Source organism: Brienomyrus brachyistius, chromosome 1, assembly GCF_023856365.1.
Source record: "Brienomyrus brachyistius isolate T26 chromosome 1, BBRACH_0.4, whole genome shotgun sequence".
NCBI lineage: Eukaryota > Metazoa > Chordata > Actinopteri > Osteoglossiformes > Mormyridae > Brienomyrus > Brienomyrus brachyistius.
In genome coordinates this window covers 11,966,043-11,988,978 of record NC_064533.1, presented here as the reverse complement: position 1 = coordinate 11,988,978, position 22,936 = coordinate 11,966,043, and the positions used below count along the sequence as shown (strand labels likewise).

General features: G+C 42.5%; 2 protein-coding genes across 5 annotated transcripts; both read left to right on the top strand.

The window, feature by feature from the left end:
* Positions 1 to 1,894: 1,894 nt before the first annotated feature.
* LOC125751400 (solute carrier organic anion transporter family member 1C1-like) lies at positions 1,895 to 15,771 on the top strand. 3 transcript variants are annotated; one of them, XM_049030127.1, is made up of 15 exons: positions 1,895 to 2,132; positions 2,526 to 2,696; positions 3,383 to 3,524; positions 4,392 to 4,524; positions 4,876 to 4,988; positions 5,088 to 5,240; positions 5,335 to 5,433; positions 6,773 to 6,979; positions 7,093 to 7,257; positions 7,806 to 8,001; positions 9,983 to 10,148; positions 13,147 to 13,331; positions 14,470 to 14,534; positions 14,736 to 14,853; positions 15,089 to 15,771. In XM_049030127.1, the coding sequence occupies exons 1-15, from the start codon at positions 2,043 to 2,045 to the stop codon at positions 15,294 to 15,296; spliced, it is 2,211 nt and encodes a 736-aa protein (XP_048886084.1). In that variant the 5' UTR covers positions 1,895 to 2,042; the 3' UTR covers positions 15,297 to 15,771. The 3 variants fall into 3 exon arrangements, with proteins under 3 accessions (XP_048886084.1, XP_048886094.1, XP_048886103.1); XM_049030137.1 differs by having other exon boundaries at positions 1,896 to 2,132; positions 2,529 to 2,696; XM_049030146.1 differs by lacking the exon at positions 1,895 to 2,132 and adding an exon at positions 2,283 to 2,301.
* Positions 15,261 to 20,196, top strand: LOC125751442 (islet amyloid polypeptide). 2 transcript variants are annotated; one of them, XM_049030263.1, is made up of 4 exons: positions 15,261 to 15,397; positions 18,872 to 18,976; positions 19,253 to 19,381; positions 19,671 to 20,196. In XM_049030263.1, exons 2-4 carry the CDS (start codon positions 18,897 to 18,899, stop codon positions 19,843 to 19,845), a joined length of 384 nt encoding a protein of 127 aa, XP_048886220.1. In that variant the 5' UTR covers positions 15,261 to 15,397; positions 18,872 to 18,896; the 3' UTR covers positions 19,846 to 20,196. The 2 variants fall into 2 exon arrangements, with proteins under 2 accessions (XP_048886220.1, XP_048886211.1); XM_049030254.1 differs by lacking the exon at positions 15,261 to 15,397 and adding an exon at positions 15,907 to 18,471.
* The last annotated feature ends 2,740 nt before the right edge of the window (positions 20,197 to 22,936 follow it).

Here is a 22,936-nt window from a genome sequence, read left to right as displayed (position 1 = left end):
GGATCGCGAACAGCACGGTAGGAAGTTCAGAAACCAGGGAGCTCGCCAAACACTCAGACATTGCACATGAGACAATTCCTCATACTAAGTGAACTGGGTAGACTTGTTATATAGAGCTCAATAATGACAGGAATGAGGTGCAGCTGTTGACACTCCGGGGAATGAAAACGTTAAAATAGGCATGGTTGAGGTGTATAAGGCAGATCTGAATTAAGCATTCCAAAACATAAAAAGTTTAGATAGTATCTGTGATGACCAAGGTCTGAGTAACAGGGGGCCTAGAAAATGTGGAAAATAGCTGGATTGGTCTGGACTGGGGGACTCACAATGATATGCCTTCGTGAGACCCAAAATCTATAACAACACCCCTGACCAAACTTATAATAGTAATTTATTATTAATATTATGAATAGTTTTTACTTAAATGTAACTTTCACTTTGTATTTTCAATTTAGTTTTTGTTCATTTTTAAAGTGGGTTGTTAGTATAGTTTAGTTTTGGTTTTTTGAAAATTATTAGTTTTTGTTTAGTTTTTATTAGTTTTAGTTTTTTGTAATATAAGGTATTTGTCAGAGACGAGATTCAAATGCTGGTGGGGTTTCTCCCCTTGAGAAATGTTACACATATTGTATCACTTTCCACTACAAGGCACTTGTTCTTATATAAGACACTGATATTCACAGTGGAAACCGCTTTTAGTGACGATGGCTATAGTGACCACAGTTACAGTGATCAACCCCTTACATGGATCAAAAATACTGTCTAATAATTGGCTTATGGTAATCAAGTAGTCCGCTTACAGTTTTCGTTTTAGGTCTTTATATACACGACAACATACAGAAAAAAACCGAAAATTACAGTAATTCTTTTTTTTACTTGCCTATTTTGCCTTGCGGAAACCCGTCTGCTTCGGCTAGCTACCGGAGGCTAATGCTACAAGCCCAGAAAACATGATGTGAAAAGAAAGTCATTTTCCCTGAATGACAAATATAGATACATCAGAGTTTACGATAAAATTGCCAAAAACGAGCCATAGCTACGCAGCAGCGAAACTACAATAGTTCAGTAGTGTAATTCGTGCAGTACTGTAATATGAAAAGCCTTTGAAACAGCTGTACTGTATTTTGAAAGAGTGAATAAAATTCAGTAAATGGTAGCGCTGTCCGTTTCATTACCTTATATGAATGTAATAAATATACAAATGTCAATTAGATGATAATCCGCCTGAGGCTTAAAGGAAAAGGAAAAAACCGTTTATAATATCACACAGACAGACGTGATCACTGTAGGCGGTTTCCATGGCAATCTCAAATTGGAGACCGGCACTTTCTCCCGACTGCGGCCGCCATGACAGACGGACAAATCTGATTGGTCTACGAGCAGGTTGCGTCCACGTGCCTGTCGTTTGCCCAAGTAAAACTGCCCCCCTAAAAGATGAAAGAAACCGTCCACCTAGAGTTGACAAAAACTGCAGACATTTACTCTGTAGTTTTAATTTATCTTAGTTTGTTTTGAATTTCAGTTAATCATTTTTTTGTCAAACTTAGTTTTTATTTTTATTTCAATTAACGAAAATGTTTTTTACATTTAGTTTTCGTTATTTCGTTAGTTTTCGTGAACGACAATAACCCTGGTGATGACTGGATACACATAGTTACAAAACACTGACAGAAACTATATTGTAACATTTGTCATTTAGAGTTGGGGAAAATGTTCAGACCACAAGTACTACAAGTTTAAATCCGGAATTAAGTACAAAGTTGTTCACAGATGTGCCCTCAGCTGAAAACCGAGCACCAGAGAAGAGAATATTGGATACTTCTGTCAACAGCATCAGAGCCAGGGGAGGGATAAAAATATTACTCACCAAAAGCAGTGATGGTGGAAAAGGCAGGGCTCGGGGCTCAAGTAAAGCCAGCTGTAGAGAAAAACATCCTGCCCAGATTCCAGCAAAGCTTTGATATTCGGCAGGATCATAAACAATGTAGCTGACTTCCGTCCCTTGTAGTAGAAAGAATAGGGAAAACAATCAATGATGGTTAATGATTTCTGAAGGACGATACTGCACGCTTGCAGCCCATATTAAGTGGAGCAAACTCTTGGAACTCATTTCAGGAGCTACTTCTTCTGATGTGAGTATTTTTTTGACACCTGTCATTTATTTTACTCTTCTGGAGAGTGTGGATGAGGGTGCCTTTCGGGAAAATGTCTTCGCTGCCATAATATGCTTAATCTAATAATTTTGTGTTATAGTTTGTATCGAAGTTTTGATGAGACATCTTACGTATAGAATACATTTAAGTAAGATTGATTCCTGCCTTAAATGATAAAGTTATTAGATATTTGAATATGAAAATGGAAAATATGAGGCAATGTTCCACTTCAACTCTATCTTAGTAAATAAATGTAATTTTACTTTTGTTTATTAATTTATTTTCAATGATGAAGAGGATGATTCATATGTTACCCTCATGCCACTGACTCCACACCTTCATTTTTGTTTCTGTTGTTTCGTGTGCATGCAGCAGCCTCCCTCTCCCTCACACTCTTCCCTGGGGAACTCAGTCTGTCGCCGAGGTTCACCTCAGGGCATGATGACGATGAAAGGCAGACCTGAGGATCCCACTGTGACGGGCAACAGCATGAAGAAGCCCGAATCGGCGTCTGGCCCAAAATGCTGTGCTCCAAATCTGAAGGTAAACCGGCACAACTTCTCTTTTTTCTTCATCGTCGTCAGTCATCATCTTCATCATCGATATCTTCCTCATCGTCATTACCATCGTCTTCTTGTTATTCTTCTTCGTCGTGGTTCTTGCTCTTATTGCTGTCGTTCTTGTTCTTCTTCATTTTCTTCTTTATCTTCTTCTTCTCATTATTAGGCTGCCGGCGAAGTAAATAATTAACGAAGCAGATGGGTGCGTGTATTATTGCTATGTTAATATACTTGTATGTGTGTTTGTTTTGCGGTTGTGGTGAGTACATGGTGAAGGACGTCCATTCCTCCAAAGCCATTCGGTTCTGTGGTGCTCTACATGAGGCAAATTCTACTAGTCCAGAAAGTGGTTCTCTTAAATCTTAGCCACCTTAGCATACAGAGACATAGGGGAAAGGCAAAGGTACATATCAAACGGCCTTAACCCCTGACCCCATGGCAAACACAAGCACATTCAGACTGTACTCACGCAAGAGAAGTACAGCCACTGTTTGCTGTCAAACAGCTGAGGTTCTGCCACAGAACGCTAAGTTCTTAACCTCAGGCGGAATATTTTTTATTGACCATAACCAGCTCTGAATCAGAAGACAGGCCCACCCAGTCACATCATAGTGTCTGAAATGCTAAAATACTCATGTCATGGTGGGTAACAGCAGATTCCCTTCACAGATGTTCATTGGAGTCCTTGCCCTAAGCTACTTCTCAAAGTCCTTATCTGCGAGTTACATGAAAAGCACCATCACTCAGATTGAAAGGAGGTTTGAGATCCCCAGCTCCACTGTAGGCATCATCGACTGCAGCTTCGAGATTGGTGAGTACACCAGCAGGGAACAGCAGAGGAACTTAGATGGATGAAGACATCTCCATCAGCTTCCATGAACACGTGTGCAGCAGCTGTATAATTTGGCACCTGTACAGAGAACAGTGCAGCATCGCGATGGGCTCAGAGATCCATTCTGTCTAATGTTTTTTAATTTAATAATTTATGTCTTAATAATCTTCTAACTGCTTACCCTGGTCAGGATCACTGTATCATATGTCTTGGGTAACATACGGCAAAAGATAGGATTGGATACCAGTCCACACATGATCAGTTTATTTACTGGCAGCAATTAGCCTTCTTGCATGTCTTTATACTAAGGTAAGAAACCAGAACATTGTACTGCATAAACCCACAGGAATAGTGTGTTAACATGCTAACTGTATGCACACACACGGGATTCAATCCTGGAGGTGTGAGACAGCAGTGCTACCCACTAAAACACTGTGCAGTCCTTGATCAATGTCTTATTTTATTGTTTGGAATGTTTTTTGAATGGATCACGTAGATGCATTATTATTTTGGTTCATTTGATTCTGTTGTTTCACCTTAATAGAAAGTAAGTACTGTAAGTTACACAGAGGCAGCCTGGGTTTTCTGTTTCATGAAGTACAAAAGACATCTTTGTGTTCCCTTTGTTAATTGTTTGCTAGTATTAGCTTGTAGCTTCCCCATGTGTTTTCTTAGTGTTTCTAGAACACTGACAGGAAAAAGGCGATTCTGATGAAAGAGCGTTTTGCTACTCAGGGACAGGAAAAGCAGAGATAGACAGGAAAATGGATATAAGTACTGTACACAAATAAGGAGTTGGCCCACAGGAGACTGAAACTCACAAAATATGTCTCCGGCACACTATAGGAAACCTACTGGTGATTGTTGTGGTGAGCTACTTTGGAGCAAAGTTCCACAGGCCGAAGATCATTGGGACAGGTTCTTTCCTGATGGCCTTAGGTACCATCACCATGGCACTGCCTCACTTCTTCATGGAACGGTGAGCTTTTGCATAGAGGGGAAAAATTAAACGATTTCTCTCTGAACAGAAAGCTGATTTTATGAAGTAATGCCACACTATCTAATTCAGATGTTTCCAAACTCAACTTGTGAATCTCTCAAGACTAAAGTTCAAGGATCGGCAGAAAAATTATGCATCTCTGTTCACAATCATCAACTATCACCTAAAATATAGTAGCTACATTATTCTCTATACCATTTGAGAACAATTCAATCTGAGGAAGGATACAAAGACTAAAATTGATGGGAGACAGTTAGACTATGAAATATTTTGGTCTGCATTGAATGTATGCAATTTCAATGGAGGCTTGCAATGCTTGTTTTGGTGCAGATACAACTACGAGAGCATGGCAAAAGCATCTCAGGTGGCATTGCCTGGGAATCACTCCTGGATGTCTCCATGCTCGGCTTCTCCTCAGAATGTGCAACAGCAGCTTCCTTCTGGTGGGCACTATGAATTTTACTGACTGAGTTAACGAGAAACTTCTGGTTTAGTCCTAGAAGGGCGACATTGTGAGTCTGACTTTGTGTCTTTGCGGTCAGGCTGTGATAATGTCAGCGAGGATGGCTCCCGCATGTGGATAATAGTTCTCCTGGGGAATATGCTGCGTGGCATTGGCGAGGCTACCATCACACCTCTTGGCGCATCCTTTATTGATGACTATGCCCGGCCGGAGAACTCCGCCTTCTACATCGGTAAGTCCCCTCCCTCTTCAGCCAGACCGTGTAGAGATTGGTGCCCAGGTGTCATGGCCTATACCTCACTGTTTTCCCTCCAAATCTGCTCCAGGGTGCCTCCACACCATCGCTTTGATTGGGCCTATGTTTGGTTACAGCCTCAGCTCGCTGTGCGCCCGACTCTATGTGGATATTGGCTTTGTGAATTTGGGTAAGTTTCTGTTTGCCCAGGCTACAAGCATTTAAGTTACTTATAAGATAATCACTGGGTTTGTACAAAGGTGTAGTCGAGGATAGCCAAGTCCTACCTATAGTCTCAAGAGAAGGAGTCAGGGCAATACTATGTAATCCAGTATGACTAAAAAAAAAATTGGCCAAGTAGACCTATTACCCAGAATGCTGAGATGTTGCTATGAATTGTTCCATAGGAATGCCAATGAATAAAGCATGCTTAGAAGAATGTTACAAGTCTCTTGTATTGTTTATGCTTTATCATACTTTCTTTGACGCATGATGTCCACATACTTCAAAAGTCCTTTCAGTTTTAATGTTTGTTATATATATACAGTAGAACCTTGAAACTTGAACACCTCTTAACTCGACCAATTCGGGTCTGTTGAATTTTTTTTTTTACTTGTACCTTGACCTAAATTGGAACTTAACCATTCCTGCTAAAACTTGAATGGGTTGGTCAGGAAAAGTCTAACCACAACTCGACCAAAAACTCGGCACACGACAAACTAAAACACGACAAACTAAAACAGACCTGCTAAAACCTGTACAGATCGAGACCTGTCTCTGATGGGCTGAACCAAAGGCAAATGGACCTACTGGGATGCTGATGCCCTTTGAGTCACTGTCAGTCTTGCAGTACCTTTCGACCAAGTTCGACATGTGAAAGCTGTGTTCCTGTGTTAAGTGTGGATTTTTTTGTGTTTTATCTACAGTACATTTAGTGATACAGTAATCATGCCCCCTAAGAACGTGAGCAGTGATAGCAGGAAAACAAAGAGGAAAGTAGTGAGTGTAACTGTAGAACTTAAAAAGGAAATTATAGCGAGACTTGAAGCTGGTGCACATGTGAGCATGAGATTGTCATTTATTTAATATTTATGGTTTTTCTGTTTGTGCCTTTCTGTGTGTATTAGTTTTATTGTTTTATAGTTTTATTGTTAATGCCTTTTATCATTAGTTTGGTAGGTAGATAAGTTTAAAAAGGCAATCATTTGGGGGTCTGGAACGGAATAAATTAATTTACATTATTTTTTATGGTGGAACTCGACCAAAACGCACTCGACCAGCCTTCTGGAAGTGTTCCAAGGTACCACTGTAGGTGAAAATTTTTGCATAATACAAATCGTAAAAATAAAAAGTTTTGTTTTTTTAATGATTCATATATGAAAGGGTGTTGAGAGAGCCTGAAGTGAACTTGCACATTCTGAACCACTACTGAAATTCCCACAGCATTTTGATTTTTGTAGTTTAATCATAATTCATTAATTAGTTGAGGGATTAGTTAATTAATTGTTTGTCTGGTTGTCTTCCACTAGACAGTGTGACTATCACTGTTCAGGACTCACGCTGGGTGGGAGCCTGGTGGCTTGGCTTCCTGGTGGCAGGTACCTTCAATCTGGTGATCTCAATCCCTTTCTGGTTCCTGCCTCGGGAACTCCCGGAGGATGGACAGGTCATGCTCCACTCTTCAACCAAGCCTTCCAGAGATAAACACAAGCCTAACATCATGGAGATAGCCAAAGGTATGTGGATGATGTGTCAAAGCACAATCCTGTCTTACAACCAAAATACCCTTCATCTTTTTATTAAACACAGTTATGGCTTCGACTGCCAATTGTGGTCTTTTATTTTCCAGGGTTTCTGCCATCACTGAAGATCTTGCTCACCAGTAAGATCTACGTCCTGTACTTAGTGACGAGCATCATGATGTTCAACGGTTTAGCCATCATCCTCACCTACACACCAAAGTACTTTGAGCAGCAGTTCGGTCAAAGCGCATCCACAGCAAACATGTTCTTGGGTAAAAACTGAATTCAATGATAAGCTACTTGTTTTGTTAACTTAAGAGTGCTTAACAAATTCATACCAACTTTCATGTGAGCATAACAGCACATATAGATTAATGGCCGAAATTGTGGAAACATTACCAATTCGTAGAGACTGCAAAACTTCATTCAACTATTGCTTTAGTTATTTATTTACTTTAGTCACTTATATTCTTTGCTCTAGTTACTTATTTGCTCTAGTTACTTATATTCTTTGATTGTTTATAAACATTGCCGCCAATATTCGTGTAATAATTTTTGACATGCAATGCCAAAAAATGTTTCCACAATTTTGGCTGCTAGTGTAGGTTTTGTAGCTTTATGTCTCTTTCCTAGGAGGCTGTGCTCTATACATCTGTAAAAACTTGAGGCTATTGAAAGCAGAGAGCAGGGACATGTTTTTTACATGATCCCTTTTCTACTCATGCTTGTAGAAATATTGCTATCAAATATTGCTACCTAAAAACTCCATAATCAAGTGTTTTCGGCATTGTTCTGTGTTTTTTGTTCTTGTTGTGACTAGGGGTGGCCACCATGCCTGCAGTGTGCCTGGGAATCTTTTTCAGTGGGATCATCATGAGGAGATTCAAACTAGACATGGTGGGGGCTGCCAAGGTGGCTTTCTGGACGTCCATTGGTGGTTTTCTCTGCACCATCCCACACTTTGCCCTGAACTGCAAGAACACGGATGTGGCAGGACTGACCGTTCCATACCCAGGGTACCGAAACGCAAGACCGCACTATTATCAGACACTTGCTCTCAATCGGCTGAAATGATTTCAAGCTCTTGCCCTTTAACACAGCTAGATTGAAGGTGCTGCAGGTGGTCGCCTCTTGAACCCGTAAACTTTTAAAAGTATGCTATACGGGGGCCTAGTTTTTCGGCTGCAAACATTTGGTTGTGCAATGGTGCGGAGTCCTGTTTTCAGACTTTGAGAAGCAACCCAAAGGTTACAGGGGGAACCTCAAAATAGCTCTGCTGAATCACTTTACTTGGTATTTGTGTTGATATTTTTGAGATTTACATATCCTGAAATATCTCTTTCCAGATGAAGGTGTCGTGTATGAACTATTCACTTCCATGTTTATGCATGGCTTATCTAACCTAACCTATGCATTTTTCAGCTTGTTTCTCCCTCTCTGTGTATATACACAGCTCTCTGGTATGTGTAATAATCCCATACCTGAGGATACCAGCACATTTCTGATAACCTCAGGTCCATTCTCCTTTCTTCCCTTGACGATGCATAGTTTGGCTGATTTCAGCTGCTCCAGCCAGCATCACATGTTGCTGGCATGGCCCTGAAGCATTCTCACCTCATTGCAATATTTCAGTACCCTTAACAGACCAGTCCTTCCTGCTGTAGACTAAACACATAGCTAACCAGCTATAGTTAAACATCGATACGGTCGTTCAAATGTCCACATCAGGTCACTAAAGCATGCTTGTCACCTCTTAAAGAGTGGGTATTTATTTAGACATTGACCTTAATCAGCGGTATGTCATTGGCCCATGGAGGTCATGTGGTACAAATTCCATTGCTGGGACTGCCGCCTGCAACTGTTACTAGTTACTGTAGAAAGAGTGACACATGTTCAAACATCTGTATGAGGCAAGACACACCTCAAAAAAAAACTCGTTAGCACTGTGTCTGTGACAGACATGTACCATGAAACTAGTCAGGTTTTATTGGAATCAATCCATCAATTAATCATTGAAGTAATTTATTTAATCATTTACAAAAAAGTTATCGATGGTAATTTTCCAATGCACCAATACTGGAGCGATTTCATAAGAACATAAGAAGTTTACAAAGAAGAGGAGGCCATTCGGCCGATCAAGCTCGCTTGAGGAGAGCTAATAGCTTAAAGTTGTTAAAATCTTATCTAGCTCTGATTTAAAGGAACCCTACACTACACTAACAGGAAGACTATTCCACACTCTACACGCTGTATAAACAAGTGCTTTCTCAAATCCAGTTTAAAGTGTTCTCCCGATAAGAAGAATGACAGCCTGTATCAATCAAAGAGGAGCAAAGTGATAATGGTCATGTGATCTAATTGTGAGTGGGGACAGAAAGAGGTAATGAAAACAACTGCGTGTGCATTTAATAATCCTAAGGCATGAAGTCCATTCTATGGATGCTATTGTAGGTGGTAAATAAGTGCATTAAGGCTTGTTTCAATCAAAAATATTCAGCAGAATAAGAATAATCACAAACTAATTTCAATGGAATGCAAGTGCTTTTCTGTTAAGACGTTAAAAACAAAGATAACAGTTTTCTGAGCCTTTGCTATTAATGTTATTGATGAAAATAGTCTTAATTGGCACAGACAGCTAGAAACTGTCACGCCGAACGCTGTGCGGAGCGGGGAAACAGACACAGGGAACAAGACCTAGGTAAATAAAAGGGTTTAATAGATGAATGAAGCATGAAGGACATACAAACTCTCGCAATATCAATGACCGGACTCGAAACAGACTTGAACGCAGACTAAATACAGGACATGACATAAGACTAATGGAAAACAGCTGGGCACAATCGGGGAAGCACACGTGGTCGATCGGGGGGGGGCGTGGTACATACACGAGGGCTGGACGATCGGAGCAGGACAGAAACAATTTGTATATTGCCATTTGAAAGAGTGCCAAAGTGGTTTGGTGTGACACAAACTGAGTGGGTATGCTATGCATTGCAGGGCCGAGTCTTCAATCATGTCTGGAACTGCGGTGCTGTCCTCATGCAATGCTGCCTGCAAGTGTCCAGAAAGCCAGTGGGACCCCATCTGTGGCCCCGACGGCATCACCTATGTCTCACCCTGCTTTGCCGGCTGCACAAACACCAGTGGTTCTGGTCGAAACATGGTGAGATTCATTTATGTCCAGATTTTTCTTTCTAATCCAATAAATTCCTAGCATTTTACAATCCGGACGAATACTCACACCGAAAAGGGGATGAGGACACAGACTCAAATCGAGAAGAGTGATAGGGACACAGACTCACACCGAGAAAGGGATGGGGACACAGACTCAAACTGAGAAGAGTGATGGGGACACAGACTCACACCGAGAAGGAGATGGGGACATAGACTCACACCGAGAAGGGGATAGGGACATAGACTCACACCGAGAAGGGGATGAGGACACAGACTCAAATCGAGAAGAGTGATGGGGACATAGACATAAACCGAGAAGAGTGATGAAGACACAGACTCACACCGAGAAGGGGATAGGGACACAGACTCACACCGAGAAGGGGATGGGGACACAGACTCAAACCGAGAAGAGTGATGGGGACACAAACTCAAACCGAGAACAGTGATGAAGACACAGACTCACACCGAGAAGGGGATGGAGACACAGAATCACACCGAGAAGGGGATGGAGACACAGACTCACACCGAGAAGAGTGATGGGGACATAGACTCAAACCGAGAAGAGTGATGAAGACACAGACTCAGACCGAGAAGAGTGATGGAGACACAGACTCACACCGAGAAGAGGATGGGGACACAGACTCACACCGAGAAGAGGATGGGGACACAGACTCACACCGAGAAGAGGATGGGGACACAGACTCACACCGAGAAGGGGATGGAGACACAGACTCAAACCGAGAAGAGTGATGGGGACACAGACTCAAACCGAGAAGAGTGATGGGGACACAGACTCACACCGAGAAGGGGATGGGGACACAGACTCAAACAGAGAAGAGTGATGGGGACACAGACTCAGACCGAGAAGAGTGATGGAGACACAGACTCACACCGAGAAGAGGATGGGGACACAGACTCACACCGAGAAGAGGATGGGGACACAGACTCACACCGAGAAGGGGATGGGGACACAGACTCACACCGAGAAGAGGATGGGGACACAGACTCACACCGAGAAGAGGATGGGGACACAGACTCACACCGAGAAGGGGATGGGGACACAGACTCAAACCGAGAAGAGTGATGGGGACACAGACTCAAACCGAGAAGAGTGATGGGGACACAGACTCAGACCGAGAAGAGTGATGAAGACACAGACTCAGACCGAGAAGGGGGATGGGGACACAGACTCACACCGAGAAGGGGATGAGGACACAGACTCACACCGAGAAGGGGGATGGGGACACAGACTCACACCAAGAAGGGGATGGGGACACAGACTCACACCGAGAAGGGGATGGAGACACAGACTCAAACCGAGAAGGGGATGGTGACACAGACTCACACCGAGTAGGGGATGGGGACACAGACTCACACCGAGTAGGGGATGGGGACACAGACTCAAACAGAGAAGAGTGATGGGGACACAGACTCAGACCGAGAAGAGTGATGGGGACACAGACTCACACCGAGAAGAGGATGGGGACACAGACTCACACCAAGAAGGGGATGGGGACACAGACTCACGCCGAGAAGGGGATGGGGACACAGACTCACGCCGAGAAGGGGATGGGGACACAGACTCACGCCGAGAAGGGGATGGAGACACAGACTCACACCGAGAAGAGTGATGGGGACACAGACTCAGACCGAGAAGAGGACGGGGACACAGACTCAGACCGAGAAGAGTGATGAGGACACAGACTCACATCGAGAAGGGGATGGGGACACAGACTCACACCTAGAAGAGTGATGGGGACACAGACTCACATCGAGAAGGGGATGGGGACACAGACTCACACCGAGAAGAGTGATGGGGACACAGACTCACATCGAGAAGGGGATGGGGACACAGACTCAGACCGAGAAGAGTGATGGGGACACAGGCTCACACCGAGAAGGGGATGGTGACACAGACTCACACCGAGTAGGGGATGGGGACACAGACTCACACCGAGTAGGGGATGGGGACACAGACTCAAACAGAGAAGAGTGATGGGGACACAGACTCAGACCGAGAAGAGTGATGGAGACACAGACTCACACCGAGAAGAGGATGGGGACACAGACTCACACCAAGAAGGGGATGGGGACACAGACTCACGCCGAGAAGGGGATGGGGACACAGACTCACGCCGAGAAGGGGATGGGGACACAGACTCACGCCGAGAAGGGGATGGGGACACAGACTCACACCGAGAAGGGGATAGAGACACAGACTCACACCGAGAAGAGTGATGGGGACACAGACTCAGACCGAGAAGAGGACGGGGACACAGACTCAGACCGAGAAGAGTGATGAGGACACAGACTCACATCGAGAAGGGGATGGGGACACAGACTCACACCTAGAAGAGTGATGGGGACACAGACTCACATCGAGAAGGGGATGGGGACACAGACTCACACCGAGAAGAGGATGGGGACACAGACTCACACCGAGAAGGGGATGGGGACACAGACTCACGCCGAGAAGGGGATGGGGACACAGACTCACGCCGAGAAGGGGATGGGGACACAGACTCACATCGAGAAGGGGATGGGGACACAGACTCAGACCGAGAAGAGTGATGGGGACACAGGCTCACACCGAGAAGGGGATGGGGACACAGACTCACACCGAGAAGGGGATGGGGACACAGACTCACCGGACAGGGGGTCAGGACTGGCATGCACATGACACCACATGGGGAGGGGGGATTGGGCACTTGGGGAAGAGCAATGTAAGTACTGCTTGGTAACTGGACATGAGTCAACAGTTCCTAGCTATGTTGAAACCAGCTAAACCAGTCAAATATCCAGAATCATTAGTCATACCGAAACCTGAATAATGTTAGAATGCAGGTTAGAGATCGAGTGAGGAGGTGTGGCTGCAGAGAGCGGTCAAGATCCATCCTCACTTTAAGCACTAGCTGACCAAAGTATTGGGCTAATTAGATTTCACTCACTTGGTCCACATGGTGTACCACTGTGTGGTTTGTCCACAGACATTTCATGGATGTAGTTGTGTCCTGAGCACCGGAGCAAGCGTCACAGATGCATCCATGGTTTTAGGGCAGTGTCCCCGAGAAGACAAATGTTCCAGAATGTTCTACTTCTACCTGGCCCTGCAGTCCTTGAGCTTCTTCATTTACTCCTTGGGGTCCGTGCCCCTCTTTATCATCTGTCTCAGGTGAGGTCTTTATCTGATATATGGTATACCTGCGTGGTGGATGCCTTGACTAGCAGCATCCATATCAAAGCTCCTTGACAACTGTATTAGACATATAATCGACTTCACTTGTATGTTGCTTTGGACAAAAGTATCTACAAAATAAGTCCACTCAGCCCTGCAACAACGCATGATATCACGCTGTTATCATTCTGTTCTAACGCGATTGATATTAGTACCCAAGTCCGGTACAATGCAGAATCACATATGTATTTGGGCAATTTTCAGTTGGAGAGAAAAAGCATTACGCAAACTACAGCTAGCGAGGGACACTACTTGCATGCAAAATCAACTATGCAAGTGAACGATAGTTATGGCCAATTTGTGAAAAAAATCATTCTTTTGAACCGCGTTCTCTTCAGTGAATCGGTCAAACCGGTTTTCAAATCTAAAGCAAAGAAACTTTTTGTATATCCATGTATTTCAGAAGTCAAAGTCTTACATTCTAAAAATATTTCACAAATGATTATATAAAAACATGTTCTTAATTAATTTACATTTGCTTTTCATAGAATGTCTGTAGCCATGTTGCCTTCGGCACCCCACGCATACTGTAACCCGTTGTATTTCTGCTGTGTGCTGCAGCTCGCTACGCTCTGTTCAAAATATGGCTCAAAGTGTGCACCAACTTAAACTAAGAGTGCCACCTAGTGGCATCAGAAAATACATCAAATGGTTCATAAAGCAACATTTTGACCATCACTACTCCCGACTCTGGGCAATCAACAAGTTAGTGAGTTCAGCAAGTTAGGTTGAAGCGGTCACTACACAATTCTCATGAGACTCAGAAGACCCATAGGAGATGTTTATGATATTATTTAGTACTGCATAATTATTTATTTAGATGCGTATAATTACATTATTGGCCACTGTTTTTATTATTTAATTCATTTTGTTTGGCATAAGTTAATAAGTTTTGGAGTCACATTCCTGTAAGCCCATTTTTCCAGTGTAGATATGCGTATTTTAGTGAACATGAGGAACGCATTACTGTAGCAGGACTGATTGTAAATGTTAATTATATAATACGATTTATTGTCTACACCATTTAATAATATTATATGAACTGTAATAATTTATTTTTCAATTTGTCCAACAGGAGTGTGGAACCAGAACTTAAATCACTGTCTACAGGAATTCTCATGTTGGTTCTGAGAGTGTTGGGTAAGTGGTTAGGTACTGGCAATTAGTGCTGGGTGTGTCTCATACAGGAATGAGATGGCTTTGATTTATATAGGTACACTGTGTATGGAGGTTGACGTCATATACAAGCACTGTGTAGAAGATAGGGGATTTATTACATTACAAGTACTGGGTTCTGCTTTATGTATAGAGGTGTTATACAGGTATTCATTCTGCTTGCAGGTGGAATACCTGCACCAATCTACTTTGGGGCCCTGATTGACTCCACGTGCCTGAAGTGGGGAAGCAGAAAGTGTGGTGGGCGTGGTGCCTGTAGGATGTACAACATCCAAACCTTCAGGTGAAGTAGCAGTGTGGGCCAGAAGTCCAGCTGTGTCAACGCAAGCGTTTGACTTGTTCCTTGTTTTGGAGATTTGGGTCTTTACCCCAGTGCATTAGTGTTATGCCTCACTGAGAATTTTACAGTAAGATTGCATGGATCAGGGGACAGAGCAGGTACTATGTGTGAAGCTGTATGAAGATTAACATCAGATCCCGCTGATGCAGCTCATTCAGTCTTTTGTTCCCTGGATCAGGTTTCTCTTCCTGGGGATGATTAGCTGCCTGAGAATGTGTGGCTATGTGCTGCTGTGGGTGACCATCATTCAGATGAAGAAGAAAGCCGAGCGGCAGAAGCACAAGTGTCCCGCTGAGGACGAGGAACTGGAACTGAAGCGTAAGCTGAACGCTCAAACCAACCTAAATACAGAGGAGGACATTCAGCATTCTGAGTCCCTAGCATAAGAAAGACGGCTTGCAATGAAGGAGACCCACGGGAAAAAGGCTTTTTGGAACAACTAAGCCTTATTGGGACAGATAGTCCTAACTGGGGAAGATACACAAGGGTGAGCAACATACCTTGTCAAAGCAAATGATAACCTTACGACATCTGGCTGGGAGATACACACACACACACACACACACACACACACACACACACACACACACACACCACAACCATTTCAGTGAAACACTTGCCACAAAACACATAGATATGGCACTGCCGTTGAGGAAATCTCTGGTCAGATGAATGAATATCATTTCATCATGAATGTTTCATTATGGACAAAACAGGGTGAGTATACAGCTTTAAGAAAACATGATATGCTATTTGGGAGGGGCATGCACATATTGTTTTTACTCAATTATATATGTGTGTGTGTGTGTGTGTGTGTGTGTGTGTGTGTGTATTACTTAAATAAACATTTGAGAAAATGAAGATGCATTTTGGTACAACGGTACACTCGTCCATGATTTTCTTTCAAACTTAAAAAAAAATACACATTAGATTAAAATCTGGAATAATGAAAATGGAGGTTAAAAAAATACAGTCAGCACCTATCTTCAAATTCACATGACTGATTCTTCTGTTAAACACTGAGTAGAATAGGGAAACTGAAAAGTACTTTAGATATTCTGAGTATTTAATGTCGGAATTTAGTACAGCGCATTTGTACATTTTCATGATGGGCAGGACCAAAGGCAGTGGATGCTCTGGGAGAGGCGTGATTATACTGTGCATGCTTGCTGCTGGGGACACTGCTATTATCCCAGACATGCCTACTGTTGTTTTGCTTGTCATTAGTAGACTGTAGTGTATATCTGTGTATTGGTGTGGTGTAAGGACTGTTCAAACCAGGTATTACAGGATCAGCTGGAAAGTACATGGGTAGACCTGGTAAGAGTGGAAATATTTCAGTCATGCATTATTATGTCCGTGTTAAAATCACTCACCCATCAGTCTTGCTGTAAACAGTATGCTTATTGGACATGTGTTGGCTTGGTCTTGAGTAGGCACAACTTTGATGCTGAAACACCAGGCTGGAGGTCTGTTACAGGGTGGCCAACTTTTGTCAGCTGGCTGGAGTGAGATTTTCAATTCAAGACACATGCACAAGCATTTACCCCGGCGCTTTTGATGTAGCTAATTTTAGGTTTATAATGGAATAATATAGATTTACCGTAAGATCTCTTGTGTGAGATGTGTGGGAGTAGGTAACCTTGCTCTAAGATAACTTGAAAATCAATGTCCACCGAGTTTATGGGCGTGAGCCATTATCTCAGGAAGCACAGGGTGGGTCCACTGCAAAGAACCAGCAGGATGAGCCCTCAAATACTGCTTGAAAAACTGGAAGAATGACTGGAAGCTTTGGCGGGCAGCCATGTCAAACACAAAGCATGCAGTGTTTCCGTGTGTCCACAAAAACTGAGCATGTGACTATCCACTCTGTTGTAGGTGATAATTCTGTCTTACTCTCCCCAGTAAATATTTGCCTGGAAATTGACAATTGGGAAAAGTTCAAGTGTGAATTTTCACTGGAGGAAATAATTGCCATTGATCAATCTTGCCAGTTTAATGAATAAATTTAATGAATTAATTGATAATGAATCAATTAATTTAACAAGTACATAACCTGCAATACACTTCCATAATACGAAAACTATAAGATGTATACAATATACATTTTTTACAGATATTCAGTGATGCCCCCCCCCCAACTCTGGCCAGAATAATCCGTTGGAATATTGATGGAAATATCTAACATAATCCCACCACTCGGTGGCAGCAGAACAAAGGTTGTCTGTGTTTATTTTCAAGTGTAATGTTGCCAGAACCTATGATCAGTTTAATTTTGGGTAGGAGTGCTGCAGCATGGGTGGTTTGGTGGGTAGCAGTGTCGTAACACTGTCTCCAGGCCTGGGGCTTTCAACCTATCTTGTGTGTGTCTTTTTCTGCGTCTGTCTGTGGTTTTCACGTTCTCCTTGTTTCAAACGGATTTCTTACCTCACTCCAAAGACATGCAGTAAATCTAACAGGTATCTGCCCCTAATTTCTCGTGCATGTGCGTGAGCTCTGACTGTCTGGCTTCTCTTTATGTTGTGCACTGTTACCTGGAATAGTTTGCAGCCACCTAGTGGTGAGTATGTAGCTTAGCACTACAAGAACCACATTCAAATATCTATTAAAATTGAATCGCTTAAGACATATATTTTATTTTTTCCATCTCTGTAACCTCTCTATGTGTATATGAATGCAGTGTTGAACTCTGCAAGTATCTATAACACTGTGACATCACAGCCGAGAACAGGAGCCTGACGGTGAAACAGGCCCTTAGCTGCCACCTTGGTGAACAGCTGTGGGCGTGAAGCTTCAATTACAGCCTGCTGGAGTGGGCCCGCAGTGAAATGACTTACATACTGCACCAAACTTTTAAATAACAACTCAGACACAACTGCGCAAATCCCTCTCGAAACTTTCTTTGAGGTCGAGTCAAAGTGAAGAGCAGGTAGGAGAGCTTAATTGCTGAAGAATAAGACATAATGTGAAAAAGTTTTAGAGTTCCACAGATTAGGGCATGATCCTCATCATTATTATATCCACAAAGGATGAACTGAGAACTGATACAATTCAGAAATACGATTTTTTTTCAACACCAAATATAAAGCCAGGAAGAAAGTAACTCTGAGAGTAGTCACAGGATAAAGCCAGTAGAAAACAGAACATACCCACACACACAGGGCTAAATAAAACAATAACAAATTGAAAAAACATGCGTTCCATTCTTTGTGGCTCCGTCAGACGTTAATCTGAAGCACAGTAGAATCTGTTGGGCTCATGGTCGCTTTGATGATGTTCCTGCTGTTTGCCAATGAGGATGATCATGACGAAGGCCATGACGTTGACAATACCGGCAAGTTTGACCTCTCCTGCATTTCTGGCTTCTCTAAGTGAACCCCCGCACCCACCCTTGATAATAGAAATTCAGGCTATATTTGGACCCTGTGATGTCACAAGTAGTTTAGGCAGGATGCTATAACTGAGCAGGCAGTATATGCAAGCCAGAAATACCAGAGACAACACAAGTGCCCTGCTGGGAAGGCTGGTGGATCTCATCCCCACGGATTAGTGTAACATCAGGTCAGTCCTCTGGCTGCATGCCTTCATTACATTTGTGCAGATGAGTCATTCTCATTCTTTGTCGTACGAACTGTCACGTGTATTGTGCTTGCTTACAAATCCTCCGTGGCAAAAGTCACTTGAGGATTTTGTCAATCCAAGGCATTCATTGCATTCTATTTTCCCAAAGTAATTATTATTTGTAGCTTTTTCATTCGGTAAAATAAATTCAATTTGTAATTGTAATTGCAGATTATCTAAAACAAACATTTCTTTAACACGGGACTATAAACATGAATGAATTTGGGTACTGTACCAAAGTGATGAATTAGCGAATAATAAAGTAGTACGTGATTCCACATATGCAATGCATATACATACATTCATGTTCTAAAAAGTGAAATATATTTCACATTTTTAGTTTGGGTTTACCATAAAGAAAGAACATGTGTCACCCGAAGCTGCCCGCTTTCTTCCTCGCGCTGTCCCTGGTGCTGCGCTGTGTTACAGCTGCTCCCAACAACTGGTAAGTATGTCCGACTGCAAAAGGCAGCTTCTCGAGGAATATGCAAGAGTCGCATTTCTGTTTATAAATTGTACAGATAGTACAGACCTGTAACAAGTGGAGATTTTTACAATCTGTCGTTAACTAGGGATTTTATAGATGCTTGCACTTGGGACCCGAGGATACGATTTTGCAATCGAATGCCCACTCCAGATCACTTGCTGATCTCCAAAATTCGTGTTGGAAGCTGGGGTCAGGAGCCAGAAACTGTGGCATATGATTTTTTTAATTCTGTAGGTACTCGGTTTCGTCCAGTGAACTGACGGATCCCCGACCAGAAGGCTGGATATCCCCCGGGTTTTCAACCAACCCCTTCCTAAAATTGGATAATCCGTTACCCCAGGAGGGTCTAACGGCAGTCAACAGGTAACGACAAGTTCAGCATGTTTTCTTTAGGTATAGGTTAATCAACTTTTCTCGAGCGAAATGCTTTTGTTAAGTGTCGCTTAATGCGATGAAGCTTAACGTGGGGTAGTGTCCCAAAACGGTTTAAGGAAACCAAATTTCTGTCATACGTAACTGGTAATAAGCACTTTCAGTTTCCAAATGCACGAAACTGTAATATAAAACTGCAAACTAAAAACGGTGATATAAATTTACATTAACGCTGTCCCTGGGTATCTCTCTGTTAGTGACATATTTTACCTGATCCCAGGCACCACATACAGAAGCGGAGGTGCAACACGGCCACGTGTGTCACCCAGCGGCTCGCCGACTTCCTGATCCGATCCAGTAACACCATCGGCACGGTGTACGCCCCTACCAATGTCGGCTCCAACACTTACGGCAAGAGGGAGCTGCTGGCATCCATCGGCAACCAAGGTCTTTAGTCCAGGATATAGCTGCAGGAACTATTTCCCGCAATGGTCACGCGTAGTACATTAACTTTAAACTATAATAATAATCATCTGTTCTAGTTTCCGTTTAGCTGTTTGTTGATGGTTTGCCCTGATTTTATTTCATTTTATTTCACCGTCATTGGTCGGCTTTGTTCATCCAGCGCGTCATACCATTACCATACTGGCTCCAGCAATCAACCAAAAACTGTCTAGATTTAGCATGACTTTACAATGACGTGTGTGTGAAATGTACCGAACAAAGAATATGTAAACTGGGCCAATTATATATACCTAGAAATAAACAGCATTGTTTGATTTTGTAATAAAACTGAGTATTTCAAATACCAAGATTTGGCTTGAATGTTAATGTACACCATTGGGGTATTCGAGTGATAGTAGATTATTTGAATCTATTACTGATAAATGGCAGAAAATCAAATATTTCCTTATCAGTAGTATGAGGTAAGGTGCACTTTGTTGATTTCACGGTGAAATACGGTGGATGAACTAGGAAGCCCCAGTCCTCAGCATGAAGGTCAGGTGTACTGTGGTAATAAAGAGGTCAAAATGTAAACTATCTGGGCAAAGCACCAGATTATATCACAGGATGAAACATTTCTGCACAAATGGTGATGGAAGGGATTGTAATAAGTTTCCCATAATTATAATTAAGTCTAATTTAAGTCTGTATTGGATAAAGTTCAGACACAGTTCTTAAATATCTAAATAATGATATACTGTATAAATACTATGTTAATTTATAGTGTTCTTAAAAAAACTGAATATCGGGCAGAAAAAAAGTATAGTACTGTGATTATTTACCTACAAGGCTGGTAACCAAACTATACTTTAGGCCACGGGTCACCAACATGGTGCCTGCGGACCCATTTTAAAAATAGCACAACTCACCAGTGTGCGGCCTCTAACATTTAATTTTATCCTGTTGCTATTCTTCTTTAATCACATTTGTATTTATATAGATTTGAAAATGACAATATATTTAAAAAAAAAAACATTTAAAACATCATTAATAATAATATATAACTAACGGTAAACTGAGCAGATTTGTTATTTAAGAAGAGTGTATCAAACTGGTAGCCCTTCGTATGGCTCAGTACCTGTGAAGTAGCTCTGTGAAGGTTGGTGAGCCCTGCTTTAGGCTGATCGGAGTGGAAAGGGTTCAATAGTTCAATTAAAACACGTCACAGTCCAGAGCAGCTGAAAGAAGCAGGACCACCAGGCATTACTGCATTCCGACAGGAATATTAATTATGACTGAGATTCTGGTCAGTCTGTGTACATGCTGCGCCCCTCAGATCCTACATTTGTTCCCACAAGGATTCGCCTTTTTGTTTTAACAGCAAGAGTAACAGATCCAACAGGTCAGTGCAAATCGTACAGCACATTGACTTTTACCGCACTGCTTTCGGCGTTGTGACTCTTTCGGCGACCTAAGTGCAGCATTTGAACATGCGCAAACGGCCACCCTGACCCACATCTCCCGGTGTAGCAGCAGCTGCCTTTGCAGAGTTCTTCACGTCGATGATGCCCAAACAGCTCTGGTACGAGTCAGACCAGGTCTGCAGGTTTGTATGGTTTGGATAACAAGAAAACCGTCTCTTACCGAAACACATGTTCATTGCCCTGGATGACTACAGACACAACGCCATGTGAAGGACGCCAGTGATGTGAGGCTGACATATCCATCGTTAGTCATATGGTCCTTGTCATGTATTTTTTAGATGTCAGTGGAAGCTGTCACTCATAAAGGTGTGTGTATTTTGTCATCCTTTGTTTTATTTTTTTATAACTCGTAGTTATCCACTCCCAATTAGAGGTCAATTGTCATATTTGTTTTGTGGTTTGACTATGCCCACCTATGATACTCCAAAATAAGACCAGACCATTTTTTTGGGGCCTTTCATCTTTGTGTTCCATTTTAGGTTATAATTCAATTAATTAGAAACATCCGAGAACTGTTTGAGAATAAAAGGTAAAATCCAGACGTTCACTGAATAATGGTTTTGCCTTTTAAGACTGAATACCATCCATGACTCTAAATAATCTCAGTGTCCTCCCAGTGTGAGTCACTGGAGCTCAACTTCTGTGATGTAATATGCAGTATAATTAACAAGACAGCGGAAATGTGTTTTTCCTCTAGCATGCGGCTCCGTGTCAGATGAATCCTCTTTTAATACAGGCGTGGCGAGCAATTTTAGAGCCTGTCATCAGTTTATTGGAGCACAATGGAGATGACCACCATACTGGTGGCGAATGTCAATAACTGATAGGCTGAGACCCATCACGTTCTGGTGCGTATATGAACAGCATAATGGGAAGATGAAAGGTCACTTTGCCTGTCCAGGGTAATTTTAATGCTTGATGCATAAAGACCACTTTGGTTATTACCACTTTACCAGTCTGTGGATCTAAAGTCAATTTGCGTCAGAACACATGCCATTTATCGCATTTCATAATTAATATGTCATGTTATAATTAATTTAGCCGCGAATGTAAGAGCCTACTTCCAGTTCCGCATTCAGTGTAATCGTACACTGACCTAAATTAAAGACCCAAGCACTGGGAGAATCCAAGCCTTTCCCACATCTAACAGAGGTAGCACCCTGGCTAACGACATCATCTCACCGGCAGCTCTTTCTTCCATACTCCAGAGAAGAATTTATTTCCTCACCAGCTTCTGTTGTAAACAGCTGGCCCTGTGCCATATGTGCAATATCTTTAAGACACCAAAATAACCACTGTCAGATATATCTAAATTATTGTAGCTGGTTTCTTAAAATTTCTTAATGACACTTCTTGAAATAGCACAAGTTACAGTAATGTGTAGGGCTATGTGCCCCTCATTGAAATTCTCCTTCCCAGATATTGCGAGTTTTCTTCCTTTGGCTGTTCTGCATTTATATCGCTGGTGCTCTATGGCGGAGATTATCAAATCAACCCGTTCTGAAAGGAGGACTGTCAAATATTATAGGTTTGCATCCAACCCAAGAAACCGTAATTGAAACTTCCATGGCTGTTACAATGGAGCCTGTGTGACAGATTGGGAGTCACAAGCGGTGAT